The 12,611-nt window shown below is 36.4% G+C and overlaps 1 protein-coding gene across 1 annotated transcript; it reads right to left on the bottom strand.

Moving 5' to 3' along the window:
• Positions 1 to 611: 611 nt before the first annotated feature.
• CA1 (carbonic anhydrase 1) lies at positions 612 to 11,355 on the bottom strand. The gene is made up of 6 exons (XM_040487851.1): positions 11,319 to 11,355; positions 9,137 to 9,255; positions 6,557 to 6,652; positions 3,910 to 3,972; positions 2,415 to 2,570; positions 612 to 829 (listed from the first exon to the last, which is right to left on the bottom strand). The coding sequence occupies exons 1-6, from the start codon at positions 11,353 to 11,355 to the stop codon at positions 713 to 715; spliced, it is 588 nt and encodes a 195-aa protein (XP_040343785.1). The 3' UTR covers positions 612 to 712.
• Positions 11,356 to 12,611: the final 1,256 nt, after the last annotated feature.

The raw sequence follows: 12,611 nt of genomic DNA, 5'->3' as shown, positions 1-12,611 counted from the left end.
TTTGAATTATAGATTCTCTATTCAAGCTAATCAGTTATAATAATGGGGGGAAGGGGAGAAACCACTGGCTTTCCTAATGGGAGGAGCAAAAGTGGAAGCAATATCCAGAAGCAACATCTTCCTGTATAAAAGACACCATTTTAATCACAGAGAACACAAATGTTGGGCTGGTATAACGATATTAAGTACAGTTGTCATCTTAGCTATATATTTGCCTTTAAGAGTAAGAAAATACATTTCTCAATATTTCATCTCAAGCTGCTCTTAGGTTATTACATTTGAAGTAAAATAATATTGCAAATAAGGCACTTAAGATTTTTGGATGTAAATGGGGTAGAAAATTAATATTAAAAAAACAGAGCACATAACAGATAAGAAAGGGATAAAATTATTTTATTGGTTCAACTAAACTGAATAAAGTGGAAAGAGAAACAAGTCACTAAGAAATTATCCAATATACCTTAATTGTAATTATAAATAATTCCACAAAATAAACTTGAATTTACACACAAGTTTAACAAGCTTATAGATGATTATTTGAGTTAAGCATTAAGAACAAAAATTAAAACTTTTCAGTTCTACAGATTAAATTTGCAGCTATGCTGTCTTGCTAGTATTGAAATAATTTTATTTCTTCAAAATTTGTTTTACTGGTTTGTGTCAGAAGCAGGGCAGTGTTTCTGGAAGGAGGATAAGTTCCTTCCTGTTCCCGTCAGAATGAAGCTTTCACTATTCTGCCCTTCAGAGGCTGAGGTGGTCGGTTGTTGTGCTGAATGGGGACAGCTTTGTCACCTTCAACATTTGATAGAAGACTTCGGAACTGTGCCAGCTGGGAGGAAGAATAAAATATTTAAGGAATCAAAGGCTATTAAAGTTACACAAAGCACTTTATTTCCAGTATAATCAATGCACTGATATATAAAAAACTAAGTTATTGATTGCAATGACTTCACCAATTGGAAGGGTGGAAGGCAAAAATTCCTTCACATTTCTTTGAACTAGGTATTTGGTTTAAATGATCAAGGATTGACTGGATTAGAATGCCAACTTTCTCAGAGTGTCAACTGGGCTAATTGGGTCAGTGACTTTCTGCTTTTGGCCTCAGTTTCTGTATAGTAAAATTACAATCACATTGACTATATTCACTGTGCTGTGCCTTTTACCCCTGTGACTTATTCACTCCAAATCTGTACCTTCCCCTCCCCTTCACCTGTTATGCCCATCTCCCACCCTTTCCCCTCTGACAGCCATCAGTTTGTTTTCAGCTTGTGTGTCCGATTCTGCTAAAAATCTAGCCTATTTAGAGTAAGTGACTTCAGCTATGGCTGAAGGCTTCTTTGTTAAGGCACAATGTGTGATAATTTATGAGTTCTCAGAATAATCACTTTCCCACCCCAAAATATATTCTTACCTTTTTCTTAAAACATCACCTTACAAAAACAAAACAAACAACAACAACAACAACAAAAAACCCCCACAAAAAACCCTGTCATTTAATGTAGACAGACTTTTAAGAGTTCCACAAAAACATCAACTGGCCTATAAAACTATTGAGGCATGAAAAAAAAGTCACTGACTTCACAATTAAAAGAAAATTGCAAAAAAGGAAATAATGATTGCAACTGAAAAAGAAATTGGTGTGTCCTCACCATTTTATCGCTCCAGATTTAATAGAGGCAAAACTTTATACAGATAATGTAGTATGGAGCAGGCCCCTTAAATAGCTGATAGGAAAAATATTGAACACTATCAGCTATTTACAATGGGTTTTTGTGAAGATCAAATGGGTTAATACACATAAAGTTCTTAGAATGTTGCTTGGCATGTAGCATATGTTATCAGTAGGCTACATACTTGCCTGTCCTATAGGTTTGTTCTGAGAATTGGCTGACAAAACATGTATAAGGCACCTAATGAAAGTACTTGCTCAATCAGTGGTAGTTATTATTATCATAATTATAAGCAATAATTAAAGAGATTTTTTTTTGGATAGTTAATAATTAAAACCTTCAAAAAAGAACAAAAAACCTTTGTCAACTCTCAAGGTATGTCTATTGTGAGCCATACTTCCTCAAAGTCTTGGTAGAATTTCCAGTGACAATCTTTTCTTTGTTTCTCAAACTCTTAGGAAGACACTTGTCAAAGTTGGATTTTTTTTTAATAAGGTCAAAAAGATAGTAGGAGTTCAGAATCTCATATTTTTTTTTCTTTATAAAGTAGAAAACAGTATTATAACACACATTTCTGTTTAATTATTCAATAGATCTAAGTCAGAAATGAATGTTTTTCACTGGGAGTGGAAAACAAACTCCTCAAAAATCTATTTGAAATCATAATGTCCACCTTACTATGACTTGAAGTGATATTCCTGCTTTGCACTCCTAAGTCCCACTCTTTCACCTTTTATACTCTACCTGTTCTGGGCTGATACCAATGCTCTCCTTACAGATGATCCAGATTACACTCTCATGAAGAGGAGGATGAGTCAGAGAGCCAAAGTAGGTCCAGTAATCCAGGGATGAAGGAAGGAGAGTAGAGGGGTCAAAATTTGTGAATGGGGCTCGTTTGCCCTGGAAGGAAAAGAAATGTATCATTATACTATGATTTAAAATACTTACAGCATATACATATATGGTATCTATGTTATATAATTTTGGTATATATATTGTCTTGATATTTTAGCTGAAAATTTAATTTTCCTACTATATAGTATACACTGGTGTGTTTGTAGATATAAACAATAAAAGTAATAGAAGACTGAAAAATTGCTACACTGGCATTTTGGCCAAGCAATCTTCTTTCCTCATTTGGCTGAACATAAACAAATGTTAAGAAGTTTTAAAATAATCTATATTCTCTAGAAGATCTTTCACTTCCAGAATAAAACATTTATTGTTTCTTTAAAAAAATTTATTTTGTTTATTTATTTTTAAGAGAGAGGTAGAGAGAGAGAGAGAGAGAGAGAGAGGGAGACAGAGTGTGAGCAGGGGTTGGGGAGGGGCCAGAAGCAGGCTCCAGGCTCTGAGCTGACAGCACAGAGCCTGACATGGGGCTCGAACCCACAAACTGTGAGATCATGACCTGAGCCAAGGTCAGATGCTTAACTGACTGAGCCACCCAGGTGCCCCAAACATTTACTGTTTCTTTAGGAATGATGCCAGAAACTGTTCCAGTGACAAAACTATTTGTTGATGTGCAAACTAGTTATGTTTTAGCCTTATTCTATTTATTCCTATTTCTGTTTTGGTTGTTTATTAATGGCTTGTTAATGGTATCTCAAAAAAATACCCCTAACTCCTGCATTTTTGTACTGCTAAAGAAATAGAGACATTTTTTCTTCATGAAATGGGAAAAAAAATCACATTTTAGTTGGATATAGTTTTTAAAGAAAATTTGAATGGCTATGAAACTTCTTCTATAGGCTTCATCCTGCTGAAATAGATAATAATTGTGAAAAAGAAAAAAACAAAACAAATACCTGAGTCAGAGACTTCAGAAGCAAGCAATATCCAAGCAGTACCTTGATTTTCAGAGTGGTAACTTTTGCTTTAGTCTTCTTATTCCCCACTTCAAATATGTAAATTATTTCAGTAGTTCTGTGGATTCTTGTTCTCAAATTTAAATGTTTTCATTTATTTATTTATCTTTTAAAGTTTTTTTTTTTTTTTGAGAGAGAAAGAGAAAGAGAAAGTGTGTACATGCGCAGGTGTGCTTAAGCAGGGGAAGAGCAGAGAGAGAATCCCACGGAGGCTCTGCGCTCTCAGCATGGAGCCCAATGCGGGGCTTGATCCCCCAGGAATTGTGAGATCATAACCTGAGCTGAAATGAAGAGTCAGTCGCTTAACTGACTGAGGCATCCAGGGGCCCCTCTTGTTCTCTGATTTAAACTAATGTGTTTAGTCTATTTACCTTGGTTTTAACTGCGTTTAGGGCATCAAGTACTTTCTGCAGTCGTGAGTTGGCCTTATCAACCTGGAGATTTAAAAAAAAATGTGTGTTAGAAAGTATTATTAAGTGAACCTATGTTTGGCTATTTTTTTTTCAATTGGAAACCGTAACTGAAGAAAGGTAAGATATTTTCTCTCTGCTTTAGGAGAGGGAATTTTGTTGGTTGTATGTCCTTGTGGGCCCTTGTGCTCTGTAAGTTGTTCATAATGTGTAACCACCATCAACCTAAAAACAAGAAACCAGCTCAAGAGGTAAAGTGTTTACTTGAGATCAAAGAATTACAATTCAGGGCACACACATTGAGGTAGAAACCCAAATAGCATTCTAATTACAGGACATAGACTCAATTATGGAAGAGAAGGATGATCATGTCAGTACTTTGTTTGTTTTTTGTTTTTTTGTTTCTTTACATTTTTTTATTTTTTTATTTTGAGAGAGAGAGAGAGAGAGAGAGAGTGGAAGGGGCAGAGAGAGAGTCCATGCTGTCAGCACAGAGCCCAGCTGAGGGTTCAAACTCACAAACTTTGAGATCATGACCTGAGCCAAAACCAAGAGTCAGACGCTTAACCAACTGAGCCACCCAGGCGCCCCCATGTAAGTAGTTTTTGAGAAGAGTTCATTGGTGCTGACAAGCAGGGTGAGATTTGTACATTACAGATTTGTCAGGTGAAGTGGTCACTACGTAAAAGTTCACTTTTGTTAGTTCTCTCAAATAGGATATTCTTGTTCTTGTTGATTTCTTGGAATATTGGTGGTTTGGCCCAGTTCTAAGGTTCAAAAAGCAGGATGTGCAAGGCAGCTCTGAAATGGCCACTATATCTCCATTGTAAATGGCTCTGTGTATGTCATTTTTTCACACCACAGATGAAGTGGAAAACAAAACCTTGGTTTTAATTTAATATGGACAAGATGTTCAGGGATATACAAGACAAAATCCAGGAATTTAGCAAAACTGTGATACAAAACACAGCCTCTTACTTTTGGCTTGTTTTATTAGTTATAATGAGTACAATGCGTGGCATGTTGTAAGTGCTCAAGAAAGGTTAACTAGAATTGCTATAATCCCAAAAGTTAGCTACCTGTGATGTTTATAATAAGACATATGTTTACAACACAGAGCTCCTAAAATCCTTGGAATTTGCTAAGTGATGACAGTGATAAAGGTGTCTTTTGTTATGTTAATTAGGGGACTTCTAGACTGAATCTGAAGGTGAGGGCTGGTTGCCAGGAGAAACAAACAGGGGATTAGAGGGTTGGACCTTTCAATTCTACCCTCAGACCTCTAGGGACAGGAGAGGGGACAGGGCTAGAGCTTGAATCAATTGGCAATGGTCAATGATTTAATCAATTGTGCCTAAATAATGAAGCTCTTATAAAAACCCAAAAGGACTGGGTTCAGAGAGTTTCCAGATTGGTGAATTAAAGGAGATACAGGTAAATCAGTGTGCCTGGGCAGTGCACGGAAGCTCTTTGCCTTTCCCCATACCTAGCCCTATGCATCTTTTCTATCTGGCTAGTCCTGGGTTATACCCTTGTATAATTAACCAGTAATCTACTAAGTAAAATACTGCTCTGAGTTCTGTGAGCTATGCTAGCAAATTAAGCAAGTCTCTTTGAACCCAAGGAAGAGGTCATGGGAATCTCTGATTTATAACCAGTCAGTCAGAAGCACAGGTAACAACCATCTGGACTTGAGGACTGACATTTGAAGTGGGGCAGGGGGACTTGTAATCTTGCAAGTCTGAACCCTTAACCTGTGGAACCTGATGCTATCTCTGGGTAGATAGTGTTAGAATTGAATTCCTGGACACCCTGCTGGTGCCCAAGAATTGCTTGTTAGAGGTGTGGGGGGAACCTGTCACATTGGAATTTGGTGAGCAGAACCCAAAAGATGCTAGTATATCCAATTTAATAATAATTTCCCTATAGGACTTTTCAGGGACTCTCCTATAGAGGGTTTCAGCAACATATGCCATTTTATTTTATTTTATTTTATTTTATTTTATTTTATTTTATTTTATTTTATTAACTTTATTTATTTTGAGAGAGAGTGAGCAAGTGGAGGAGGGGCAGGGGGAGAGAGAATCCCAAGCAGGCTCTGTGCTGTTAGAGCAGAGCCCAATGAGGGCAGTGGGGGGGGGGGTGCTGATCTCACAAACTCTGAGATCATGACCTGAGCTGAAATCAATAGTCAGATGCTTAACTGAGCCACCCAGGTGTCCCAACACCTGACATTTTAAATATTAACTGAACTTTCTTTATGGGACAATAATCCTCTTAGTATTTTTTTTTCTGATGATACATTAAATTGATAAATTCCTGAACCTATGAAGTAGAAGTTTAGAGGAAAAGAAGTTTAGAAAAGCTGGAAAATAGAAATTCCACCCTCCTCCAATATCTTCCCATGTTAGCCCTACCTGAAACTTAATTCTCTCAAAAAAGGGAAAAAACCAAGAGAAAACAAAGCAACAAAATATTCGAGAACTGTTTGCTCACCTGTAGCCATTAGTAGAATGAACATTTTAAAAAGAAAGACTCAGATATCCTTTTGCCTTATTTTATACTTTTTTGATGTAAGAAATTGTGTTAACTGAGCTCTGTAACTCACCTTCATCAAAACACCAATAATTGCCAAACCATCAGCCTGTGAGGCAGCTTCAGCAAAGCTGGAGTATTTTGCAGAATTCCAGTGAACTATGTGAAGCTAAAAATGATAATGTGGTCAATTAGTTATTTATACTTCTGTGAAGACAAAATGTTATAAATTAACTTGTTAATATATGAAGATGTACTGTTGGCTTAAATAACATTTATGTGAACCTTTATCCAGTGGATAAAAGGGCTATATTCTCACTCTTAAGAAGGGTTATGTACATTGAATAGAGTGTGCAATTTGCAGTTTCCAGGGAAATAGTGAGTAAAATTTCTTTTCCCCTAGTATTATAATTATTCAATATTATTTATTTTAAAAAATTGCTTTGGTATAAAAAGATCAGGAATTTGAACTGACTAGTTTTAAACACAGTTGAAATAATTTCTGTCATGTGAGATACTTTTTAGTAATTTTATGGGTAGGGGTTCCTGGACAATCTAGGAGTCTTGGCCAAGAACACATTCTCTTGAGCATATGTAGGCTTCTCTCATATCATTATCTCTAGCCTAACCTCTCTGTGGAACTCTAGATCTGACTATCCAATATGTATGTATGTCACCTTGATATCTTCTTGATATTTCCACATTGATGTCTAATAATATCTCAAACTTAACATGGCCAGAGTATAACTCTTGATTTTTTCCTTGCCAAAACTGTTTCATTTTCCCAACTTTGGAAAAGGTACCATCATCTACCTAATTGCTCAATCAAAAAGTACCACAGTTATCATTAATTTCTTGCTCCCCACCCCCATCAATAGCCCTCTTTCAGCAAGCACATCTCATAGATAATACCTCTTCACTTGGTTCACAGCTTTGCATTAGCTGCTGATTTTGTCTGGAATGTCCTTCCCCATAATCTGTCAATGGCAGCCTTTTGTCTAGAATTAGGGCTGAACACAAATGCCACTACTGAAAGAATTCTTTTATGACCTCTTAACATAAAGTGATCATCTGGTCAATCATCACTTTCAATTAACTAGTTCTCTCCATACCACCTATTTAATTTCTGTCTCTTTCTCTTGCTCTCTGGTTCTTGCTTCTCTCTCCCCTCCTCCTCTCTCCCCTCCTCCTCTCTCCCCTCCTCCTCTCTCCCCTCCAACTCCTGCTCTCCCTCCCTCCCTCCCTCCTTTCCTCAATCACATGTGGAATTTTGTGGCTAAGTGCCTCTCATCTCTAGCCTGGATTATTTTTATTTTTCTTAAATTAGATGAGAGAATCACTGATTTCGATTTCTTAGATACAGCCAGATACCCATCTAAAAAGATAGTATTAATTTAGGCTCTGAGTCCATTTAATTTTAGTCTACTTTTTTTTGAGGGAGAAATGGGAAGAAACATTTAATAGGTTTCTGTAGTATTGAAAGTTATTAGCCAAGCTTTACAATGTAATGTAAAGCCAGTTATATGTGTATATAATTCCCAAAACTTCTATCAAAATAATAAGAGCACATACCCTGTAACCTAGTAATCCCTCCTATAAAAAAAAATCTGCCCCACTGATGTGTTTTCACTGGGGTATAAGGTATATGTATTTGTTGCAGCATATTTTGGTAAAAGTCAAAAACCAATGGAACAAAAAGCAAACGGCATTGCAATTGTCCATCGGGGCGGGGGGGGAGGCAGTTACATACATTCTAATATATTTATACAATGAAATACTATACAAACATTTAAAAAAATGAGGTAGAATTAACTCTACTGACTTCGAAAAAAATGATTATGATAAATTGGTAAGTAGAAAAAATTGCAAAACTATTTGTATTACAAATTCATTTTGTAAAAGTAAAATAAAAAGTCAACCTGTATATATGGGAGTGTGTATATATATATATATATATATATATATATATATAATTTTGTATTATATTAATACATATAAAGAACAGAAGTTCTTCTTTTTCAATCTCCCAGATGCTCTGTTGACAGTTTGATGCAAATATTCTTGATTTTTCTATGTATATACAGACGAAGAGTCTTGAAATGGATCACAGACTTCTGTGTGAGGGCAAGTCAAGAGGGTGGAGGGTGGTGGCCTACAGCAGGAGCCCTCAGGCCCTCAGTTAGGCGTATGTTATTCTTTGTATACATTCCTATGGTTAAACTTGCACTCTTAGTAGAGTCTTATTAAAGTGTTCCAGCCTGGCTACACCTATGCCACTGGTGTGTCCAAATTGAACATTTGAATTAGAAGCAAATGGTGTGGTCAGCTTAGAGTCAGAGCTTTAAAGGAGAGCAGTGTCTCCTCTTGATGCTGTTGTCAAGGTAACAGTTTTTAAGGCATTCTGAAGAGAAAGATGCTTCTTGGGCTCAGGAGCTCAACTCCAAGTTCAGCTACCTTTTTCACATGCAAAATTTCCTTCTATTGCCAAACTCAGTAGGTGCCTGTTTGATTTTAAAGGGGCTTGGGAGTTCTCCTATAGAGACCAGAATGCTCATTCCTTTGGAGCTATTATAATGGTGTCTTATGTAGTAAAGCAGCTGCTTCTGAGAGTAATTCTCAGTGTAATTATGTCTCAGTTACTAAGTTACATTACCTCTCCAGAATATTTGACTCCATCCACTGTGTGTTCAGAACCATAGTCATTTGTGCGGCCCCAGTGAAAATGGAACTGACTGAGCCTAAAGCTTTCAGAAAGAGGACCACCTCTCAGCACTAGAAGAAAAAGGGAACTACTGTTAGTTTTATGATCATAAGCTCCTGCTTATCTTTGCATTTAACATAATCCAACACGAAAATGGATTAAGTAGAACTAAAAACAAACGCTGGTGCCAAAGGCTTTTTCTTGTTGGATTTTTTCCCACATCCACGATGATGGCATTCATATGTATGGTGCATCCCTGACCATTGCATTGAGTTATATACAATTCTCAGCCCGTGAGCTGTAATTTTACCTTTTTCTGTTGCCAAGAAAGTATATTGGAAGGTGGGTGAATTGTAAGGATTTCCTCGAATCTGCTATAATTTGCAAGTTTATTCATTCATTCTTTCAACAAAGACTAAATAGGAAGTATGCATTAAGATCTTTAGTAATTTATTTTGAGTAACAAATTACTCATCACATACTTTTTACTAGTCAAAACACAACAGTGTATCTTGACAGCGTTGTTTGAGAATGCCTGTCCAGGGACCGAAAGAAAGTGCTAGGGGGTCAGTGAGGTCACTTAAAAAATTTTAACATTGAATGACTATGTCGTTTTTAGAGAGTCTACACAATCATATGGCTAATTAAACACACATAACACCAGATCTTATATAATATAACAATGGACATAGCCCCAAGGTGCTTAAAATTTAGGGTCAGAACCTTGCAGGAAAGTGCTAAAACAAGTCTTGCTTTTTGTCAGTAGAGTTGTCTTATGAAATTGCCATTTGATAGTTATTCAAGAAACATTTATGAGAATCTTACCATGTAGCAGGAAATGTGCCAGATTCTGGGGTATGAAGATAATTCAGTGACTATAGTATAGCAGTGGAGGGCGGGGGTGGGGGGTGGGGGGAGATAGACCAGTGCATTTAAGCACTGAATAAATCTTGCAAGATTTATGTAAGACTTACATTCTTACTGGTACCCGAGAACTTCACAACAACAGAGCTATTTTTCTGGCTGTAAAAAATAAATACATTCTTCACTCCGTTTCTCTTTCCTACTGTGCTCCTCCATCCTCATTCCAATTAGAGAATATTTGCCTTTTCAGTTTCATGTTCTATATTCTATATTCATTATGATGGTTCATTAACCCTTCTTGGGAAAAAATACTGTTTATTTAGAGAGTGTGAAGTGAGTGCAAAGATTCTAGAGACCAGAAGAGATGGGCTGGTGTCATGGAAGAGAAGGGCTTTACCACTTGGGAGTTTTCCAGAAGTCCAAGATGCTTCACCAGATCGCAGCCAAGTTATGTGTACTACACACATGCACAAAAGACCGAGGATGGTGTTTGTGTTTCTTAAAGTCCTATTGTTTAATTTGTCCCAGAAGAGTTAAAGAAAACATAACCAGAAGGATCTTTTGGCTCACCTGATCGGTTATCATTGTCCTCAAAGCTTACATGGAAAGAATGTCCCACGTTGATAATTTCTTTGGCTGTGGCTGGATTGTAGGAGACACTGATAGGTTTAAGAGAGGTGTCACGTTTGGTTTCACTGGTTTTAATGTCAATGGGAGATTGGTTATTTCCGTTTGCAATGGGGTACAGCTTGCCCCATTGTTCAGGACCTAGCAAGGTAAACACATGCATACAATCATCACATGTCTGATTCCAAGTTTTAGGAGGATAACTAGTTCTCTGCTTATTAGACTAGGATTAATTCTGGTGTCTTAAATGATATTATGTCTAACTTAATGAAAATTCAACATTTAAGAATGCTCCTTTTCTATACTATCCTATGAAATAGTGTATTTGTCAACACCACAATAAATATTTTACAATTAGCACTAGATTTCTAAAATACAGGTGAGAGAGAGAGAGATTGAGAAAGAGGAAGAGACAGAGAACACATTTTGTAGACAACCATGTCCCAAAGGAAAACTGTTAAGGGTACATACAAAGTTATTATAATTATTCAAGTCAGGCAATTCAAACTGTTAACCTAGGACTGTACAGCTATTTTATTTATATTTATATTTATTTACTTTTTTAAAAAAATGCACAATATCTCTTTTACTGGAAAAGGCAATGAGCTAGTATTTTGTTTTACATGAACAGAAGAACTCTTACCATTGTGGTCATCATATCCCCAGTCAGAACTCGCCATGATCTTCTACCTGGTTTTCTTTTCTGCAAACAAAGGTAATTCCTGGAATAACTGACTGCAAGTAAGCATGCAGGAAACAATGGAAACCACCTCGTGTGGGTTTTTATAGAAACTTCTCTGCCCTTAATAGGCCACTATGTCATTATCTCTGCCTATCAGGAAATACAGATAAGTAAAAAATAAAAATAAAAAAAGATATTATAAAAAAAGCCCACAAAGGTCAGATCAGTTTCAATTGTTTTATTTTCTTATATTGTAAGAGCGAAATATCTAAGTCATAGGTTTTATAAAACCAGCCCCATTTCTCTCATGTTAGTAGAGATACAGCTAAATACTTTCATATATGAGTTGTTGGGTTTCCTAAATTAAAAATGGATTTGTGCACTTGATATTTCCAAATATACCCTTGCTGGATACTTAAGTAATACTACAAATGGTAAGGAGAATAATTCACATGTTTATAGGATGGTTGCAACTAGTATCATGATGTTAATTTAAAATCAGATAACAAAATTACTGATCATTTATAATATATGCTATCTATGAAATACATTTCACAGACACACAGGATTAGAAAAAAGTCCTTTGTTTTAAAGCAGTATTGTAATTCATAAGTGGAGATAATTTTACTGATATTGAAATTCCATACAGCTCGTATTTATTTTACACATCAAATTCAGTTCTACTGGAATAGAAACTATTCTTTTATATGCTTCTATACAATTTATAAAGCAATTTCACCACTACTATATGCACAAAAATCCTACCGAGTAAGAGTTATCATTTTGTAGCTGAGAGATATTGAGACTTCACCAAAACTAGCAAGAAGTCAAGAAGCCAGGCTTCAGCCACAAGTCCAGTTGCTTTTTTCACTATACCCTATGTGAAATCTATGCGACCTATGAGGTGGGTGATCCCTTAATTCTCCTCTTACATCTACAGTTCTCTTACACCCAATTTAAGCCTGAACCAAGATAAGAATTGCCACCTGTTGAGTGACAAGAAGATATATCGAAGCTTTCAAGCAGGCAAAGAAAACCAATTAGGAGGTATCAGACTCTGGCTGGGTCCATGTAACCAAGGCTCTGAACACACTCAAAGGAAATACAACCAGAAAAATGAGCTTTCACAGTAATGCTTTTTCATGTCATGGTAGTTATTATCTCCTTTCACACTCTCGAATTGTCTGAGGTACCTGGGTTCCTTGAAGGGAGAGGAGGGTCAGGCACAATTCTTAGCTAGTTTGACTAGAGAGA

This window comes from Herpailurus yagouaroundi, unplaced genomic scaffold (genome assembly GCF_014898765.1).
Source record: "Herpailurus yagouaroundi ecotype Mexico unplaced genomic scaffold, PumYag 165, whole genome shotgun sequence".
Lineage (NCBI taxonomy): Eukaryota > Metazoa > Chordata > Mammalia > Carnivora > Felidae > Herpailurus > Herpailurus yagouaroundi.
Note: the sequence above shows the minus strand (reverse complement) of the source record. Positions and strands in the feature narration are given on the sequence as shown.